This window comes from Pinus tabuliformis, chromosome 7, assembly GCF_031772625.1.
Source record: "Pinus tabuliformis cultivar Carrire ecotype Pingquan chromosome 7, CPIR1, whole genome shotgun sequence".
In the NCBI taxonomy this organism is placed as follows: Eukaryota; Viridiplantae; Streptophyta; class Pinopsida; order Pinales; family Pinaceae; genus Pinus; species Pinus tabuliformis.
In genome coordinates, this window is record NC_142293.1 from 1,655,732,795 (window position 1) to 1,655,755,128 (window position 22,334).

The following is a 22,334-nucleotide window of genomic DNA, read 5'->3' on the forward strand; positions in this document are numbered from 1 at the left end:
TGATCAGCCTTCTTGGTAGGGATTTCTTCAATCCACTTAGTGAAATAATCAGTGGCTACTAATATCCACATATGTTGGCCACTGGAATGTGGATTGATTTCACCAATGAAATCCAAACCTCACTGCTGAAAAGGTCCTTTTTCCTAAATTGGTTTTAAGGGCAGGGATTTCAACTGCTGTCTTCCTTCAAATCTTTGGCACATGTCACAAGATTTAACAAAAGAAAATACATCAGAAAATAAAGTGGGCCAATAATACCCAGCTCTGAGAATTTTATGGGCTGTAGTCTTCCAATAATGATGCCCTCCACACATGTTGTTATGAAACTGCTGCATCACTTCTTTTGACTGTTCTTTGTCCAGACACCTTAGAAATATTCCAGATGGATCCCTCCAGTAGAGCAGATTTTCCATAATGCAAAATTTTGCTGCTCTAAATCTTAAAGTTCTGGCCTGAATTTGAGTAAATTCTGAAGGGATTTCTAGCTTCAACAAGAAATTAATTATTTCAGCATACCAATTACATGAAACTAGATTCTCGGCCACTAACTGCTTTCAGTCTGGTTTAGTTGTTTCCTCTTCTTCATTTGTCTGACCATTTTCTGCATTTGCAAATAAGAAATCAATGTCTAATGATCTGCAATTTTCCTCAGTCAATAGCTTGGCAAGCCCCTGACCTCTGACCAGCTTTGTGGGCTTCAGCTCTATATTAAATTCAATCATTTTAGCTATCCATTTTTCCCTCCTTCCATCAACATCAGGTTGCGTTAAGACATCTTTAATTGCAGCGGAAGGCACATATGCAATTATTTTTGAATGCAAGATATAAACTCTGAAAGCCTTTAAGGATTTAATAAGAGCATATGCCTATTTTTCTATAATATTATACCTCAGTTCAGCATCCCTTAAATTCTTGCTGAAAAATGCTACTGGATGCTCTGAACCTTCTTCATTTTCTTGCAATAGAACAACTACGATGGTGTCTTCAGAGGCAAAAGAAAATATATGGAACTCCCTGCTATAGTCAAGACTGATTAATGCGGGAGCCTCCATAATAGCTTTCTTAATTGACTCAAATGATTTCCTTGTTGTATCATTCCATCTTACCTCTGCTACTTTCTTCAACATGGAGGTCACATGCTTAACCAATTCTGCAAAATTTGGAATAAACTTCCTTACAAAATTTATTTTACCTAGAAAGGACTGGATATCCTTCTTTGATCTTGGGACAGACAAAGACTGTATTTCTTTGACTCTTTCTGGGTCAATCTGAACACCTGTAGCAGACATAATATGTCCTAACAGCTTACCTTCATTCAAAGAAAATTGAGATTTCTTGGGATTGACTAATATTCCAAACCTCCTGCACTTCAAAAACACTTTTTCTAAATGCTGCAAATGATTTTGATGGCTGCTGGAGTACACTGTTATATCATCAAGGTAGATAAGCACAAATTTTTCCTTCTCTCCCACAAATTCTATATCCATAGCTCTCTGAAAGGTTGCTCCAGCATTCATCAATCCAAAAGGCATTTTGGCATACATAAAAGTGCCCCAAGGAGTGGTGAAAGCAGTCTTTTCTTGATCATCTGGGTGCACAACAATCTGATTGAAGCCTGAAAATCCACCCAAAAATGACATCACTTTAGCTCTTGAGACCTTTTGCCACAAATGCTCCATCTTTGGCAGAAGATAGTTGTCTTTCTTGGATCATTTGTTTAGATTTTTGAAATCAACACATAGTCTGATTTCTCCACTCTTCTTCCTCACCACCACTAGATTGGCCACCCACTTTGAATATCTGAGAGGAACAATGATCTTGGCAGTCAGCAATTTTTTAGTTTCTTTTTCAATCAGTGGAAGAAGCATAGGGTTTATTGGTCTCAGCTTTTGTTTGAAAGGAACAGTGTCTTTCTCCAGAGGGATTTTGTGCTGAATTATATTCTTATCATACGTTTTCAGATCACTATATTCCCAGTCAAACACATCAGCAAACTGCCTCATTAAATTACAGTATTCAGCACTTTGATCAGTAGATAAATGAGTGGACAGATTTACATATTTAGGCTGACCTGGACTTCATATATCATGCTTATAGACTGCAGATTGGTCTTCTTTTTGGGCAGCCTTGTAAGGCACATCATTTTGGTCAAACAGTCTTTCAAGAGGAATTAGACCCTTAGGAATATGGTTACTAGGAAGCTGAACAATGTTGTTTTTACCAATTTTATTTCTAAGCTGGGACTGGAAATTTTCTATCAAAGCAACATTCTCTTGGTCAATTTGCATTTCAAAGAACTCATCAATGACTTGAAGGAACCTATTTATCTCATTTATTTATCTCATTATCATCTTCAAAAACTTTCCAATGGTGGACATTGTCATGCAAGGATGGTTTGTACTTCATTTGCACTTCATAAACTAATTTGGGAGGCAAAGGAGGTATAAATAGACTGGCAGAAACCACAAGTGAATCAACAAGCTGATTTTGACCTCTATGAATGTATGAAATATAGAAAAAATCAAAAGAATATCTGATTCTCCATACCTCATCTCTGTATGCTTTCAGACTTGGGTGCTTTGTCTGAAATTTTTTATTTACTTGCTGTATAATTAAATCAGCATCTCCAAACACCTTTAGATTCTTGATTCCTCTTTCTTTTGCTGCATTAAGGCCCAACAACAGTGCTTCATATTCTGCTAGTTGTTTGTCACTTGAAAAGCCAGCTTAAAAGACAGTTGAATCCTTTTTTGCTGTGGAGATACTAGCACCACCCCTGCTCCTGCAGTCTCCCTGGAACACACCCCATCAAAGAACAACTCCCAAATATGACTTCCTTGCTCTTTCTCGGCCTGAAAAATTGGTTTCCTGAGCTACATTTCGGCTTTATGATATTCTTGTATTTGGAGAATGCATGCTCCAAAATCAGTGTCCACTGCATATATAGGATGATTTGTAGGATTCTTCTCATCACTGATGATATATGCCAGCTGCGCTTCTATGTACAATCTCCTGCTTTCTCCTCCAAACACTGGGACAATGGCATACGATAAATCATTCTGTAATGTACCACCTAGTCTCTTAATCCACCCTCTAGACAACAGCATGCCAAACTTAGGAGGGACATCTGCTACCACAATATCCATCATCATACTCTTCATGGGCAGCTGAGTTAAGGTAATGGCCAGATCTTTAATCAATCCAAGACATTTCACCTTCCTTGAATCAAAAGAGAACAAGTCATGATAGGGTCTAGTAATGTCAAGTCCTAACTCTTCCATAATAGCTTTAGGCATCAAATTGTTGTTGGCCCCTGTGTCTAGCAGGCAGTTGTGGAGGATTTTATCATGAATGGTCAATGAGACATAAAAATATGGAGAATTATTATCAGCAGGTTCAATCATAGGGCTGAGCACAATTGTAGGCTTGTCATCTTGCAAATTAACAGAGTCAGTGGAGGTTGGTTTGGTTTCTAGCTCAAGGGCTTCAAGGATAGGCTTCCTAAATACTTCACTCTTCGCCAACTCAAATTTTCAATTTCTGAACTTCTGACTCTAAGTTGAAAGAAGAAGATGACTTATCAAAACTTTTTACCTCTTGAACTAGAGCTTTGAGGATGACTGGATCAGCTGCTGGTCTTCTTTGCCTGCTATTCTGTGGTTCTATTTGGACAACAACTCTTTGGGCAGAATTTTCTTTGACATTTTTTGCATTCAACCTCAGGTTATATCTCTGTTGCTGTTCCCCAGTTTGTAGAACAGCTCCTCTGTCCCACTCTTGATTGTCTTGTTGCAGCAGCAATGCTTGTTCATATTTAGCCAATGTCAAAAATGCAGCGCTGCCTTTATCTTCCATGCAGTGAATTTCATCCTCATTCTCTTCAAATTGTTCCTCCTCCATGACTACATTTTGGAAAGGAGCTTTTACTTTATGATCTTCTTTTGAATCTTCACCCCTTTGCATAATCTGTAACTGCTCATTTGCTCTTCTAAATGGATTGGGGTTTCTTGGAGCAAATGTGTTCTGCTGCCTTGTTTTCCTTGAGTTCTGCTCAACTTTTAGCTTAGAAATTTCAGCAGCCAATGACTCTATCATCTTAGTCATTTTGTCTAATTTAGGCTCTGAAGATGATGCAGAAGAAGTAGAAGCTTGACCTCTCTACCTCCTTCTGTCAGCTTGACCTTTTAGTTTCTCTGCAGCCATGATATTAGATTCTACTTCTAAGGCTGCATCCTGCATGTCTGCCAGTGTAGCACATCTCCTTTCTCTCAATAACAGGCAGAAATCAGAGTCAAAAGCATTGGCATAAGTGAGTTTGGCAGAGGTAGGAGTAGGCTTTACCTTAGCTGGTATCTTACTGTACATACGATTGAATATTTTATTAAAATCAGGTATTGATTCACCATTCTCCCTCTTCAGATTACCAAACTCGGTATGATAATACAACAAGTCTTTTTTATCTCTCCATTGCCTCAAAAATACATCATCTAATGCTTCTATATTTGTTATAGATCTCTGGGGTAATTCTCTAAACCACTTCCTAGCCTCTCCATCAAGGCTCTAGACAAAAACTATCATCCACACATCATTTTCACTTATATCTAAATTATCAGCATAATTGTAAAAAGCTTCAAGGTGTTCTTCTGTTGTCACTCCCTATGTTCCAATGAATTTAGGAATATAATTTTGATATTCTCCCACAGGCATAGGATTTAAAGGCACATGCAATACCAACGGTCCATATATGGCAGCTACAATTCTTTCTATCCTCGTAGGTGCTTGTTGTCCTGCCATAATTGGAATATTTGGAAGAATACTAGCAGATTGAATGGTAAGGAGTAATGTGATGGATGGTAGAGATAAAGGGATTTTTTGGACTGAATGGGATGGTTTCTTTGGACTGAGATTCAAAGGGGAACTAACTACCCAAGGGGCTGAACTAATCTGGAGTCGCCAAAGGATGGTATTCCTCCAGTGGAGTCGCCAGACAGATGATTACAACCAGAAACTGTGTTCAAGCCTTGTCTGTCATCAAAGCTTGAAGCTGTGTCGTTCTCCCAAGGAAGCTGAGCCTCAATTCTCCTCTCCCCGGAAACGACGCCACTTAATGTTATCACCCCAAGAAACTCACCTAGGTTGTATATTAGTGATGCTCGGGAACATTACAAACTCAACAAAAATGTTGGAAAATTGGTGGATGAATGAAAGAAATGTTGCATATTCAAGCTAGATAACCACTCCTACTATGCTTAACCCCAGACATGGGTGAACACCCCCAAACTACAAGGATTTAGACCACCAATTACTCACAGTTTAAAGGGAAATGTGATGATGGAGAACATTGATCACACTAGTAGATGCATAGGACCCTGTGATGGCCAGCTGCAACCAGTTTAAAGGTCTGTAAATCTGTTTTCTAATACACACACAGGATGACAGCTCTTTGGCATTAAAACAACAGAAACCTATAAACAAATTCAATGATGCATGCTAGATCCTAACATAGAGGTGGGATGACATCCCCTCTAATGCTAAAAATTAACAGCACATGAAATAATGCAAAACAGGCACAGCCTGGAACAAAGAAGAAGTGAAAAATGAGCAATTGACAACCAAAGAAGCTTGTATTAGTTGGAAATGAAGACCAGAAGCTGCAGGTTTCACAGTAGTTACAGTCTCCAGAATTTGAAGCTTACAACAGAATAACACTCATCAACTCGATTACATCTTGTTTTTCAGTATATATAGAGTTTTTCACAAAATTTCTCTGCTGCCCTAAGCATGGAGGGGTCATGACTGACCACCAACCACATTTACAAACTATTATGGGCCTCTGATACATTCAGACTGTTTTAATTACCAAATTTGACATTCTCTGGTACTTTGGTGTACTCCTTGAATAGGTGAAGTATTATCTGCATGACTTTCAATAACTGCCACAGTCATTTATCTGCTCAAGGTGGTCCTTTTTGTCCTTCGGAGGTACATTGTGTTGAATGCAGTAGATGAGGGTTTTAATACGTAGGTCACTGGATTGTGGCTTCCTCCCTCCTTTGTGTGCACAAGATAGGCCGAGAACACTTTAAAAATACCTTGAAAACGAACAGGAACCGAGATAAACGCTGGCTGTTGGATGGATTACGCGGACGATCGAGATCTGCTAGCGGGAGGCAAAGACACCACTAGGACAATATTAGTCGTCGGATGATAAAAATCAACAGTGGAGATTTAATTATGAAGGCTATCGGGAGAAACGAGGATGGATGAATGATGGTCGTCGGATCGCTGTCGGTCAGATCCGACGCCTGACGAGAGCGGAAGAGGCGAGGGAGTTAACGGGCGGGGAGGCAGCGGTATGGTGGGTAGGCAGTTTTCCCGCACCGCTTATTGGGCGATGGCGGGTTCCATATGAGGGCATGCGATCAAGTTATATCATGTCGCGTGGCAGAGAGGTCCAGCAGGAAACCACCTTCCCCGCTGCCTAACGGGCATGCAAGTTCACGGGGAGAGGAAAGCGAAAAGTGCCAGATGACAAGGTGGGTACAATCGGAAGGCGGGATTTAATTTGTACATTAGCAGATGTGATATGACAGGTGAAAGCTGTGGGCCTAGGCTCTATTAAAGCTTAGGGTTATGATTTTATCACGTGCACGGGGTAAAACAAAAGCATAGGTTAATAAGGTTTATAAAGGGTTATCAGGTTTTAATGATGCTAAAATGCAAAATGCACGGGGTGGGTAAAATAAAGGGTTTAGGCAGAGTTTTGAGTAAAAACGAAGGAATGGGGAGATAACGGGGTTAAGGGAAAGTAGGGAAAATAATAGGGAAGGAGGAAAGATCAAATAAACTGCCACTAGCATGAAACAACACTGCCACAGTAGTAATTTGGTTCTCCAGATGCATAAGTTCATAGCAGAGCTAATAGGGCCATTGTGGGACATTGGTACCCAATAGTGTCCATTGATTGCCATGAGCATGCTATGATCGATATGATGGTTTTAAGGTAGGGATATGCCTTGGTTTTTGGACCTTATGATGCGAGGAAACCTTGCCAAGGGATGGACTTCCCGGGATGGGGGTGCTAGTGGAACTTAGAAGGTGTGTGACTACCCAGAAGGGGGTGACTGGATTTCCCAAGGGACTGTGTAGCAGAGAAGGGAAGGATGAGGATACATTTGTTTTGGTCATTAGCATTACCAGATTGTTATAGACATATTTGGGCACTACAACCCCAATCACATATGTCCATAAACCAAGGGCTTCTAAGTCCCTAAAAGTGTTGTTTCATACCCTAAAGGAGTAAGGTCAGCTGATTACATCATCTCCCATAAGTTCTCCATGAAAGACCACTCAGAACTGGTCAAAGCAGGACCATACAAACTGCCCAGTGCTAAGGATGCGATGCATCTCACCTACCACATGCAAAAGGTGCGATGCATACTGGAAAGCCCTTTTGTAGGGTGCGATGAGCGAGAGCAGAAAAATGGCACAAGCAGTTTGCTAGGTGGAAACCTTGAGAATCTTCTAGAAGCTGCTCATTTGACACTTGCCTCCCTGAATTCGCCTAAGGATGAGTAAGAGATCATGAAATCTCCAAGTCGAACCAAGAACTATCAGAGAGATGACACTAATCAAAATCCCAGAAGCTGACTCACCCCCCTGCAAATATCTATAAATGGATCCCTCATCCCAGAGATCCAAAGGTCAGAATTTGGTAATTTGCAAAGGAGTGTTGTTGGTTTCTCTTTGAAGACATTGTTGGGTGATCTTGCTTTGTATGAGGTGAAGAGGGCTTTCAAGCTGGGAGGATGGCGCTGGGTCAAACCAAGTGGTTGTAATCCTCTCTTCTACTACTTTTATCAATAAATCTATTTGAGTTTTCCTCCATATTCTTGTGTATCTCTAAATATTGTGTTGATATATGCATTTGTATGGTCAATATATATCTGATCCTATATTGTTTACAGTGATAGATCTCTATGCTTTGATGGTATTATGTTGTTGTGATTCTACAGGTGCTCTTTGAAGCGAGACAAGTAAGGAAGCAGTGGCGAGATTCTGTCAAAGGGGAAAGGAAACAAGCAAGGAGCCAAGTGAAAGACTGAGGTTGGTACTCTCTGCTTCTTTCTCATCTATCTCTTGTAAAGGAAAATACAAGTAACTTTAGTTTGTTTGTTTCTAAGATAGCTACCCGTCTTAGTGGGACTAGCAGTTCTGAATAGACACTAGTTTTCCCGGTAACACAAATGGAATCAAATTCACATTGGGAGTGTGGATCAATGAGCTGGTAATTGTTCATTGAGAGGACAAGTGGTGCAGGATTGTAGCGTTGGACATTGGATACAAATTTGAATTTGACAATGGATTCTGGACTTCCTGGGAAGGAGGTGAATCTGGGTAATACTTTTGAGGGTGGAGGTGTGAGCCTCTGGATTCCTTTGTTGATTGATACAGACATCATATCCTTTTATTTTTTGGCTGAGAAAATATGTACTTATGTATATGTGTATATTATTATAAATATTGTATCGAGCTAGTTTATGAATCTCCACAGACAGTATGGTTATTTTCTCGGTGAAGAAAATCTGTATGTGTATATGTGATTATTGTAAATACTGTAATGAGCTATGTTCTAAAGCTCCAATAAACGATATGTCTGTCATGTTTTAGCAGATGGTCATTGTAAATACTACAATGAGCTGTGTTATAAAGCTCCATGGGCAATATGTTTTGTTTTCAATAGTATTATTGGTTATATGTGTCATTGAACACCGAGGACGGTATTCCCCCAAGGGGGAGGGTTCTGTAACAACCCTGGTTAAAAATTCATGTAAAAATATATAATACCACGGTTGATGGCACACTTATTACAAGATGAATATTGGGCAATACATCCTAGTGTGGGTGTTCATTTTGTTTATTATGGATAAGGAAATTGGAAAAGCCAATGGCAAAGGATTTGGAAAGGCATGAGGCATTTATTGGCATTTTATTTGTGAAAATAATGGAAATTAGGAGAAAATAGATGTCTCATTGATAAAAAGGCTTCTAAGGATCAGTGGGTAAGCTTGGTCAGTGCATTTTTGGTGGAGCTATCTTTCATTCTCTCTCTCTCATACTCTTGGATACTTAGAGCTTTCTTGGAGCACTCTTGGAGAGTGTGGCATACTTGGAGCTTTGGTGCAAGAAGGCAAAGGAAGAGTGGGAAAGTGCAAGAGGACATTGGGATCAACAACTATAGTGGGTTCTTCTTGCAGGTATCGAGTTTCATGTATGTTTTCCTCACTAGTTTTGGCATGCATGGAATATGCATGTGGTTTATTGGTCATGATCTGTCACTGGCATGGGGGATTTGCTAGATCAAAAGTGGATTTGCCTCGCCTTGCCATTTCCTCGATAGCCATGGTATTGAGGGTTTATTTCCTTGTTTTCTAATTGGTTCTCATGTTTCCTTAGCCTGTGTTGAGTTACTAGTTCCTGGAAGCCCTGGTAGGAAAAATGCTCTGGAAGCCCTGTAACAGCTTGGGTTGAGTTACTAGTCCTATAAGCCTTGGTTGGACAAAAGATTTGGAAGCCCTAAGTGGGTTGAGTTACTAGTCCTGGAAGCCTTGGTTGGAAAAATGCTTTGGAAGCCCGGAATAAGTTGTGGGTTGAGTTACTAATCCTAGAAGCCTTGGTTGGAACAAACAATTTAGAGCCCTGGAAGGCTTGAGTACAGACCAATCTGATGATGGCTTTGTGATGTACGATCGTGAGGTGGAACCACTATTTGATGGGTTGAGGTGGTTGGGCTTTGGAAGCCTTGGATGGTTTTGGATTGATGTTTTTTATGAGATACCACATTCATTCTTGGAATATGGCACAAGGGTGACTAACTGAAGAGAGTTTTGGCACAGCCATGTCTACGGTCGGGTGGTTGGTGGAAATCCCACAACTGGTTGGCCTTTGCATCATTAATAAGAGGTTATTTTCCCTTGTTATTTTATGAGTATTGTACTAGTTTATATGTGGATTAGATGGCTATTGTTTCCTTGGTATTTATGTCCCTATTATGTTGGTTATGAATATGTATTATGACAGTGGCTATGTATGGATCTCATCATGTTTTCAATTGTAAATGAATGAAAAATGTATCTATGACCTAATGGATGAAATGGTAGCTAATGTGTTGAGGCATCAATGCTTCCTAGTGATTCTTAGATGAGTATGAGACCCCTATGCTTAGATATGTTATTTACACCTATAAATTACATATTTGTGATATGTTTGACGAAATGTCTCTCATGGCTAGTATGAGTCCAATGAAGGGCTTGCTCAAGTAATTGCAATTGTATCATCATTTCTGTGTTATCTTTATGTTTTGAAGGTTGCATTGAATTCTGGGCAGTGACCTAGGCTATGGGCCTGAAAAAGTGGCTCAAATCCCGAGGACGTTGGAACAACACTGAGAAAAATAGTCCCTGGATGTTGGCATGTCATGTCATGAGAGCATCTAGAGCCTCCTAGACACTGTCATGCCAATATCATGGGAGCATTTGGGGGGTAAGTGGTCTAAAATCTCAATGGAACCCAGGGGTTGGTTACCAGAAAGGTTGGGTTGGTTCCTAGGGGTCGTGTTGTTGATATTAATGGTCTGTATGGCATGTCTCTATCAGTTTCACTTCCTTAACATGACTTAGGAGGTCAAATCATATCGTAGTAACTTCTCATCACACGTTTACCCTGGTTGGCCGGTTACTTAGGTAGATGTAGGAGGAGGGTGTTACAAATAGAGTATTTATGAAAAAGTTATGCCACCTATAAGTTGATCTTCCTATTTTGTCCACCATGATTCAAGAGGATGACATGTTAGCTCCGTTATTCGTGGCAAAGTGGCTAGCCATGTATGTATGATGAAGAAGACTCTAGAAGAATCAAGTTGCAACTCATAAAGAGGGTTGAGTGTGTCAAGTTTAACCCCTACTTGGCTATCAAGTTGTGTTATAATAAGGCCAATAGGAGGGAAAGGGGTGCAACATCACTCCAGTGCATTTTGTTGCATAGTAGAGTAGAGTAGTAGAGTAGAGTAGGTAAGAGTGGATAGAGAGGGAAGAATAGAGATGATTTGTGTTTTGTAGTAGCCCATAAGCCACATGTTTCACTGCTTTGTATTCACACCCTTTCTATTTACAAAAAGAGAGAGTAGAGCAACCTCACTTTCTAGCTAGATTTTCTCTTAAAAGAGTTCCTAGGTCATATCCTGTGTTATTTCGGTTTTGTGAGCAATTTTTCTATTTGTTCTCTATTTTTCACATTTATATCTTGTATGCATAGTAAGTTGATAAACCCAGAAAGTCTAAGGAAAATTAAACCTCATATTATAGATTTTCAGATTTAAGTAAATCTTTTTTAAATCTATTGTGATAAATTATCCAATAAAATATCCATAACAAAGTAGTAAAATGTATAAAATATAATGCTTAATGAACTAAATAAAAGATTATAATGAAATTGAGAATATCATCTTTATAAAATATAAATAAAACCAATAAATGTTTAGAAATTACAAATTTAATAAAAATTAAGAAACAAGTAACTATAAATAAAGTTGGACAAAAACATGGAACTTGTTAAAAAAGCATCACTTTATCTTCTAAAGTAAAGTAGTAAAACAAAACACTAAAATGAAAAAATACAATAAAAAATAAATTAGACGAGAATGAGAGCATCAATGTTCTTCATGCATGAAGCAATATCGACATCCCCTAATAACTCAACATTAATATACATAAAATTAGCAATACTAGTTCACAATGATGAGGAGGTTAACTTATAGCGGAGACATTTTTGTGGCGTGAATTGAGTTGTAACAAATTTAAATCCACTTTGATAAATAGGTTGTGTTTTCATATGTGAGATGCGTTTCGTTAAACAATATATTCTTACATATGTTTTTGACAAAGGGAAAAAACACCATATTTTTATAGGGAGTATTTATATTGTGAGGACAACTCAATAGTATTATGGCATATCATGAGTATTTAGGGACTTGATAATTATAGGTATTACATCCATCATGACCTTAACTTTTATTTTATTTTGGAAATCTTGAGTATATTTAAAAACTAAGTCATGTAGAGTTTATGTTTGAATTCCACATGAGTAAAATATAGAAGATCTTGCAATGTAAGATAAAATAAAATAAAATATTTACGCCGTAAGGCGTTCCCTCTGGAATCAACACCCCCAGCTGCTACCGTGGACGATTATGGACCATCGATTATCTATGTTAGACGATAGAAGCATCTTCTACCGTCAGATTAACCAGCAACTATACATACCTCCACGTGGTTACTAACTCCGGCGAAGATCGATACAGTTACATGGACGCTCCTTCTGCTCTGTATCCTGCAGAGCCCGTGGCCACCATTCCTTATTTCCACGTCGCTTACACATGCCATGACCTCCCCTGGGCGGTAATGAAACCGAAACCGGTACCTCGTGAATCAGCCATATGGGGTCCCAGGCAGTGCTCACTCCTTCTGAATTCAGGTTCTTGCAACCCCTGGAAAGGCGGGTAGAGAAGCTTCACAGCGATGGCAGTGCAGGAAATAGTAACATGGAGGACGGCCTTCTCAGCTCCCCACCTTGTGCCATGCAGCGCCAGGTGAGCGTTGCAGCCGGGGGAAGTCTTGATCAAGTCTGGAGAGACATTCACAGGCCTAATTTTCAGACTACTCAGGCCGCGGCGGTGGAGAATTTTCTTGCACAGACGGGCCTTGGACAGCGGGAAGATGAAGAGGAAGAAGAGGAGGAGGATGGCCTGAACCGGGGCAACAATGGCAGCTTGACCATATTTGCAATGGATTCTGTTCTTGCAGGTCAAAACCTGCAGCAACCGGAATGGCTGCAATTTCAACACCAACACCAACAATTTGGGGAATTATCGGCTCAGGCGAACAGTAATATTGATATCCCTGTCGTAGCCGCATCGTCGGGCTCTGAACACCCTGTCTGGAAGAAACGAGGTTGTGAGTCTATAACAGATCACACCGTGGAGCGGCGCCAGAAGCGTATGATCAAAAATCGAGAATCTGCTGCTCGTTCAAGAGCAAGGAGGCAGGTATGGGATTCGATCTTTCTGAACCTAGATAACATTTTGATTATTTGTCTCAGATTCGCTTCTTATCCACTTAGGTTAGGGTATTTGACAGTAAAATATTATCAGTAGCAATTAGTCCAGGACTACCAAGAAAGCTCCTGCGTCTGTGTTGGGCTTCTATTACTACGTTATTTTGGGGTTAGCTGTAACTTCATTTTTGTTCCAACCATAGATCTCAGGAGCTACAATGGTGGCATCGAACAAGCGTTTCTTAGAACCTGAATTAAACTCCATTCATACTCCTCTACTTTACATCAAAGGTGAACAGTAATATGCCTTATTAGGTTCCCCTACGCTCTACTACGCACCAACATGTCAGGACTCTCCATTATTCGCTTTCCATTAAAACGCATGACGGAAAGCATTTTGTTCTGGTGTGCGGGAAATGTGTATGAGAAAACAAGACTTTTTGGAAGTGTGCAAGACAAGATAGTGATCGATGGAGAGAGTGACAATGTTATATAGAATATTCTGTCATTGCATTTAGAAAAAGCGATGTTCACTCCCTCAACCTAGTGGGATGTGTTATGATGGCAGGTAGTATTAATTACGCATAAAATCGTGAATTTTTCAAATAGCTCTTTAACTTATCTGCATCCATTTAGATTATTATTCTTTTGATGTACATGTAATTACATTTGGCTTTGGAAAATGAACCTAATTTACATTGTATGCCATTTTCTTCGTTATATATATATATATGAATTTGAGATCTTCGTTTTTACAGATTTGAAAGTGTTAGGATATTCCGACACATAAGAAATAGTTAAGTACAACTTGGTCTAGTTTAGAGTTAGGTATAGAGTTAGGTAAAGTATGTTTCTTTACCGTTGTACATTTTGTAACTTACAATTCGACGGTCACGATATGTAGTGATCCGACGGTTCATTCTCTCCTCGGTATTACCGACACTTGATCCGTGGCTTGACACCCGATTGGTCCATGAGTTCTATTTAAAGCGCATGGAGGGTCATTGTTCGGGTAATCCGTGCATGAGAGAAGCTTATGTAAATTTTCATTCTTTGATTAATAAATTGCCTGTAGTAGCCACGTTGGCACAGGCCGTGGACTGTTTCCCTCTTTGAGGGTTTTAACCACGTCAAAAATACTGGTGTATTGATCTGTGATCTGGTTGTGAGCGGTGTCCTTTTGGTGTTCTTTCTGAGGAACTTACCCTGTAAATTCCTACATGGTATCAGAGCTATTTGAGGGCCGCGTCCGTTGGTGATCCAAATCTGAAGCCGGTAGAACTGCATCAGACTGTCGTTTCCTAGATCTGCTATTTCTGACTGCTTTCGGGCCGAGAGGACTGCTCTGTTGCGTTCGGAGCATCTGTTCCAGTGAGGAACCCCTTTCGTTTCACGCGAAAAGGTTTCCGGTAGCCCTAGCTGTGTCATTTTTCAGATCGGGAGGTATACAGTGTTTATTTGCAGTTTACTGTTATTTTCTCTCTGCTTATTTCGATTTCGGTTTATTTAGCCTTTTTTAACCGGATCTATACCTTTCATTTCTGCGTATGCTCTTTGCCCTACGACTCTATGCGATCTGGGCAAATCAGAAACAGAAAGGAAGGATTTTTCTCATGCGTATGCTCTTTTCCCTGCACCTTAGTGTGATCTCGGAAAATCAGAAACATTGAGAAAAATATTTAGTTTTTCGGCTAAAGCTAACTTTGAACCGCAAGGTTCATTTTTTTAAATATATCTAGTTTTTTGGCTAAAGCTAACTTCGAGCCGCAAGGTTCGTTTTTCTTTGCATATTCGTGTTGGGTTTTGTGTTTTGTAGGGAAAAAAGAGCTTTCTCAAGGCAAGCACGCAAACCAAGGCCCCCCTTCCTCTCTCTCTCTCTCTCTCTCTCAAATTTTGTGTATAGATCAATTGGTTCAAAGCTATTTTAAGAGAGTAGAGGTCTTGGGTTCAAGTCTCCATTTTGTGGGGGCGGATTTTTTCATTCCCGCACATTCGCGCACTTTGCCGGCAACTTCAACAAATTTTATTTTTCAAAAAGCCATAACTTCTTCATCCGGAAGCCTTTTTCAGAGCCGTTTTTTTTAAAACAGCCTAATTTTTCGAGATCTATCGATTGGAACACTTAATTTCAGCATCTTCAGCTTCAGTTTAAAAAAAAAAAAATGGAAAGTCCATGCCAAGTCATTCTTGACAGCACTAACTACTTCCAATGGATAGCCTACATGGAAGATTTACTTAGAAGTAAAGGTCTCTACAGAATAGCCACAAACCAAGAGAAGAAACCAAAAGATGAAGACAAGGCTGAAAAATGGGAAAATAGACAAGATCAAGCACGTGGTTTGATAGAGATGTCTATTTCTCCTGATCTTAGATTCCATATTGCAGAACTTGAGACTCCTCATGAAGCATTGGAAAAACTCACTAAAGTTTTTGGGATTAAAAATGAAATTAGAGCCCATCAACTTGAAAATGAGTTGCTTACATTGGATCCTAATAATTTTTCTTGCATTGAAGATTTCTTGTCCAAATTCAAGACCCTTAGATATCTTTTGGAAGGTGTTAAGGTTAAGAAAGAAGATAGTAACCTTATTTATTCCATCCTTACTAAGTTGGGACCAACCTACTCTGTATTTGTTTCCACCTTCCATTCTTCAAGGGAAGCTTTCATTTGTCAAGGAAAAGACTACAAGGCCCCTTCCTTTGACTCTTTTTGTGATTCTTTAATAAGAGAACAAGAAAAACTCTTACACCTTGGTCTTCTTAATCTTGGAAACTCTTCCACGAAAGCGTTAGCCGCCTAGCAGCAACCAAATTCAAAGAATCCTAAGAAGTCATATCCTCAAAAGAATGGTCCTAAACCAACTCAGCCTCAAAATGAAAGATCATTTCAGAAAAATGATAAGACCAATAAAAACAAATGGAAGAAGACTGATAGACATTGTAACTTTTGTAATCGAGATGGCCACTTAGAATCTAAATGCTTTAAGAAGATGGAAGCCTTGGAAGCCGCAATGAAGAAACATAACATCCATGTGGAGCATACTTCAACTTCAACTTCCGGAATGGCACTTTCTGCATGTCGTTGTCAATCATCTCAGTCTGGTTATGCATTAAATGTATCTTCTTCCTCTCCTTCTCATGAGTGGCTCATTGATTCTGGAGCCTCTTATCACATGGCCAAAAACCAAGCCATGTTTTCTTCTTTAAATGATTGTAACACCAAAAATATATATGTTGGTGATGATAGATCTCTTAATGTTGTCAGGACTGGAACTGTTCATCTAGACAATGGTCAGTTTAATGATGTATTATGTGTTCCAACCTTATCCTGCAACCTTCTATCTGTATATCAGATAACTCATTCAGGTGAAGGTAAAATTGTTGAATTTTCACCTCATGATGTTGTAATCAAGGATCTAAGAGATCCTAAACAGATTCTAGCTACTGGTATTGCTGATGATTCCACAAGTTTGTATAAGTTTCACAACTTTGGGTCATCAAATCTTCCCTCAGTATTTGTTGCTCATAATGATGAAGTGAGCAAACTTTGGCATGAGCGATTTGGTCACTTAAACTATCGCTCCCTTCAGCATCTATGTAAAGAAAATATGGTGACAGGGCTTCCTATGGTATCTTGCAGAGATGGTGTTTGTTCCGGATGTGTACTCGGAAAACATCATCGGGACAGTTTTGACAAACGTGCCTCTTGGCACGCCTCAGCCCCTTTACAGCTTGTGCGCAGTGATTTATGTGGTCCACTTCCTGTTGCTTCATTCTCTGGCTGCAAGTATTTCTTAACTTTCATTGATGATTTCTCCAGACGCACTTGGGTATACTTCTTAAAACTCAAGAGCGAAGTATTTAACACATTTTTGGCCTTCAAAGCCTTTGTTGAAAAACAATCTGGACATCAAATTCTTAAGCTAAGAACTGATAATGGTGGAGAATATGTTAAAAACACATTCATCAACTTTTGCACTGAAAATGGAATTCAAATGCAACATACTGTTCCATACACTCCACAACAAAATGGTGTAGCTGAAAGGAAAAATCGCACCTTAAAGGAAATGGCTAAAATTATGCTGCAATCTAAAGGACTCAGTCTTAGTTTTTGGGCCGAAGCAATTAATTGTGCAAATTATATAATCAATCGCACTCCTACTAAGGTTCTAGAGAATATCACTCCAGAGGAAGCTTGGAGTTCCATTAAACCAGATGTAAGTCACTTTCGTGTTTTTGGAAGTGAAGCATGGGCCCATATTCCAAATGAAAAGCATAAAGCTTTAGAACCTAAGAGTGAGAAATGTACTTTTGTTGGATATTCTGAAGATGTAAAAGGTTATAGACTTATTCCATTTAAGTCCAAAAATGTTATCATTAGAAGAGATGTAAAATTTGATGAAAATAAATCGGCCTGCGAGCCTAGTCCGGCGGATGTGCCACCTCTTCCTATCTCTTCTACTTTTGAAAACATTTCTTCTTCAGATGATGAAAGTGAGGATGATAATCCTCCCCCACCTTCTCAGGATCCTCAACTTCCAAGATGGGTCCGTGCTACTCGGGATGCAGCAGGTGATCTTGCCGGTGATCCTACAGATCAGCGACGTACACGTTCTCAGTTTGAAAGAGCCTCTTCTTTACTGGCTCAAGCTCCAGTAAATCATGATCCTGACACTTTTGCAGAAGCTTCAGGCCATCCACATTGGGAAGCAGCTATGAATGAAGAATATCATTCATTGTTGGCAAATGATACATGGGATCTTGTTCCTCTACCAAAGGGACGCAAACTTGTTAGATGTAAATGGGTTTACAAAACCAAGTATGGACCAGATGGGAAAGTTGATAAACATAAAGCTCGTCTTGTTGCTAAGGGTTTTTCACAAGTTGAAGGCATTGACTACACTGAAACCTTCTCCCCTGTTGCCAAAATGAACTCTATCCGCCTTGTTCTTTCCCTTGCTGCCTCTTTAAAATGGGAAGTCCATCAGATGGATGTTAAATCTGCCTTCTTGCATGGGGACTTGCAGGAAGAAATCTATATGGAACAACCCATTGGCTTCATACAAACAGACTCCAACCTTGTTTGTCGACTTAAGAAATCCCTTTATGGTCTCAAGCAAGCTCCTCGGGCTTGGTATGCCAAAATGGATAACTTTCTTTTAGAATCTGGCTTTTCTAGGTGTTATTCTGACAATACTGTCTACACCAAGAAAGTGGGCAACTCTCTTATCATCCTTGTTCTTTATGTTGATGATCTTATTCTTACTGGTAGTGATCTCAACCTGATAAACCTTATAAAGAAATTTGAAATGACAAACTTAGGACACTTACATTATTTTCTCGGTCTTCAAGTCTTGCAATCCAAGGAGGGTATTTTCCTTTCCCAGTCCAAGTATGCTTGTGATATTCTTCGTCATTTTCACATGGAAGACTGTAAGCCAACCCCTTCTCCCTTTCAGTCTGGAGTCAAACTTTCAGTCTCTTGTACTTCTCCTGAAGTTGATGCTACCTTATATCATCAACTTGTAGGAAAACTCTTGTATTTAACCCATACTCGTCCTGACCTTTCCTTTGTTGTTGGCCTTGTTGCTCGTTTTATGCAAAACCCCCGTGAAAGCCATTGGAAAGCAGCTAAAAGAATACTTCGTTATGTTCAAGGTACAGTACAGTTTGGGATTCATTACAGTGCCAAAGCAACTCCTCTATTAGTTGGTTTCACTGATTCTGATTGGGCTGGTGACCCTGATGATCGGAAGTCTACTGCCGGTTATGTCTTCACTCTTGGTTCAGGACCTATTACATGGGCTTGTAAGAAACAGGCTGCCATTTCTCTTTCGTCAGCAGAAGCAGAGTATCGTGGTGTCGTGGAAGCTAGTAAGGAAGCCTTGTGGCTTCGTTAGATCCTATCAGAGTTTGGCTTTGAGCAGCAGCATCCAACCACACTTTGGTGTGATAATCAAAGTGCTATTCAACTATGCAAAGATCCAGTCCAGCATCAGCGCAGCAAACACATTGAACTACACATGCACTTCATCAAAAAGCTCATTCATGACCATGTTCTTGAAGTGCAATATTGTTCAACAGATGATCAGGTTGCAGACATCTTCACAAAGGCTCTCACAGAGGTGAAGTTCACCAAACCTCGATATATGCTTGGAGTTCAGGAAGTTGTCACTAAGGGGGGATAGGCTCTAGTGCCTCCTTCCTTCTCCTATTGTGTCATATCTGTAAATCCTTCAATCCTATCCCAAGTTGTTCTTAAGGGGGGATGTTACGATATTCCGACACATAGGAAATAGTTAAGTACAACTTGGTCTAGTTTAGAGTTAGGTAAAGTATGTTTCTTTACCGTTGTACATTTTGTAACTTACAATCCAACGGTCACGATATGTAGTGATCTGACGGTTCATTCTCTCCTTGGTATTACCGACACTTGATCTGTGGCTTGACACCCGATTGGTCCATGAGTTCTATTTAAAGCGCATGGAGGGTCATTGTTCGGGTAATCCGTGCATGAGAGAAGCTTATGTAAATTTTCATTCTTTGATTAATAAATTGCTTGTAGTAGCCACGTTGGCGCAGGCCGTGGACTGTTTCCCTCTTTGAGGGTTTTAACCACGTCAAAAATACTGGTGTATTGATATGTGATCTGGTTGTGAGCAGTGTCCTTTTGGTGTTCTTTCTGAGGAACTTACCCTGTAAATTCCTACAGAAAGGCTGTCAAGGAGGTCATGACTGGTTGGGTACAGAAGGTGTGCTTCGAGTAAGCCTGGGCTGCTTTGTATCCAATTTCAAAATTTATGCCTTACAAGTTGTTTGGCTTTTAAACACGTTGGATACCGGATTCTAATTTCTTGTCATGAGCTTTTTAAGTTTGAAGTGGCATTATGTCTTTCACAGAAGGTAAATCCGGATCAGTATCAAGGTCTGAATTTTCACGCAGAACTAACCACCCATTGGTTACAAACCAGATTATTTCTGGGGGCTTTAACATGCAAGTGGCCTTGGCAATTTTCAAATGCATGACCACGGCAACATAACTTACATAAAATCATATCCGCGTATCGATGCCATTTGACTATAAGTGGCACATGCGTCTCGGGCACTTCGTGCGATGTCAAGCACGTTATTTTCCCCAACAGTATTGGACCATAGCGATAGGCCTCTGGAGTCTGAACTGTTTACCTTAACATCACCTCAGATATTTTATTTCGCTATGTTTCTTACAACCGTTGGAACTATGAAGTTGCATGAATGTCGTGACTCGTGGCATTCAGGATGGTGGCCCTTGAAGAGCCTTATGTGGATTGCTCTGATGGTGATCCCCTTTTTTATTCCATCTGCTTTTATTCAATTCTATGGTGAGTTTACTTAAAATGATTCTCAGCAATCTATTTCAATACCAAATCTGGTTCAAATTACCAATTTTTACTCTGTTTCTGCTTAAATTAGACAGGTTTCATGACTTTGTGGCAAATTGCAATTAGACATCAAAATTGCCCAAACATGGACTTCATAAAATGCGTATCATAAACTAACGTCTTTGTAACTATTGATGCAGGTGAAGTTGCTAGATTTGGTGTCGGGTATGCTTCTCTTCTTTCACGTTTTTTGGATACAATGTGCCTTTTAAGTACGCAAACAATCTGCTTGGATAAATTAACTTCTGGAGAATCAATTTTACATTTCACGTTTTTTTTTTGGATACAATGTGCCTTTTAAGTACACAAACAATCTGCTTGGATAAATTAACTTCTGGAGAATCAATTTTACATTTGCTGATTTGTAGAAAACTGTTGATGACAAATCCAAGGGTGGGGGTTGGTGATATTTTCACGCAATGTTTTCACTAGTTCAATGATATCTAGCAAATCCCCCGTACAGCAATCACCTACGTCATCAAAATGTCTTTTGCAATTTTAACCTAAATACTACGAGTAGATAACCTTTGTCTTCCAAAAGAGAATATGTATATGCTATGCTATTTGTCCATGGTAAATTCAGGATTACATTGGTTACATTTGGGTGATATAGTTTGATCAATCACTAAATGGATATTATGTTTTCTATCTTATAGGCTAAAATTAATTGCATGTTAAGGAATACTAACCAGGGCCAAAATTTCTCTTTTTTTTCGTAGGATATTTCTCATCATACAACTTTTCAGTGTGATCAATTTCATCACCTGGGGAATTATTATATTGGGTATTGGAGAAAAATGTTGAACGATGGTACAACTCTTTCCCCTCATGTTCGCGGTTTTTTTTCTTTTAACTTCAAGGAAGATGGATATGTTAAAAAATTGAAGTTTGAATCCAAAATTTGTTTGGGAGATTTTTTTACCATCAGTTTCATCCAACTAAAGCCATCCCTAGATTGGACAAAAAATTCCTTTTACAGAGTGGAAAGAAAAGGAAAATTACTGGATGACGAACTGGTATTAATTATGTTAATGGGTAAAATAACCTATAAGGAAATTCAAAAACATAGAAATAATCGAGATGCAGATAAGACATATGGCTATTAATACCTAAATTGAGATTCATATGGCCATTTATCATTTAGTTCCAATATGTAGATTTGGTTTAGAGTTTGCTTTCTTGGATCTTGTCAAAAATCAGGAGATAACAGAATCAAGAACATTTAAGTAGGATTAGAAAAATAAATCCCTGTCTATCTACAAATATACACACATATTTGCCTCATGACCATATCGACGAATACGAGAAGCATCCTTAGTAAGTGAAGAAAGTGAAGAAAATTTGAGTAATGCAGAAGATGGGCGTTTACTTTGTTACTTGAAATCCCAACTTAAAAATACAGAACTTGCCTTATCTGTTCCACAGCTAAACACAACTCTATATATTGAATTGACATGCCAATGTACTAAATCTGAATTTTATAACTCATGGAAACATCGATTATAATGCATCCAAAAACATATTCAAATTTCCACCTCCTCTGTTTAAAAGCTATTAATCTAAGAGTTTTTTGTTCTTTAATTGAGATCCATTTTCTCCTTATCATGACATTTATTTTATCGCCCAGTTTTCGTATATGGCATAAAACTGATGAACAAAGAAAATTTAATTTCACAGAGTCGGATCCTAGTGATTACAATGTCAACGATGGCCTATGCTACTTCCCTGGCTGGAATCATACTGATGTACATTTGGTATGCTCCAAAAGCATCATGCGTCCTGAACATATTTTTCATCACATGG

General features: G+C 39.2%; 1 protein-coding gene across 1 annotated transcript; it reads left to right on the plus strand.

Moving 5' to 3' along the window:
• The first annotated feature begins 12,493 nt into the window (after positions 1–12,493).
• Positions 12,494–13,225, plus strand: LOC149254809 (ABSCISIC ACID-INSENSITIVE 5-like protein 3). The gene has a single exon (XM_089457121.1). It carries the CDS (start codon positions 12,494–12,496, stop codon positions 13,208–13,210), a length of 717 nt encoding a protein of 238 aa, XP_089313247.1. The 3' UTR covers positions 13,211–13,225.
• Positions 13,226–22,334: the final 9,109 nt, after the last annotated feature.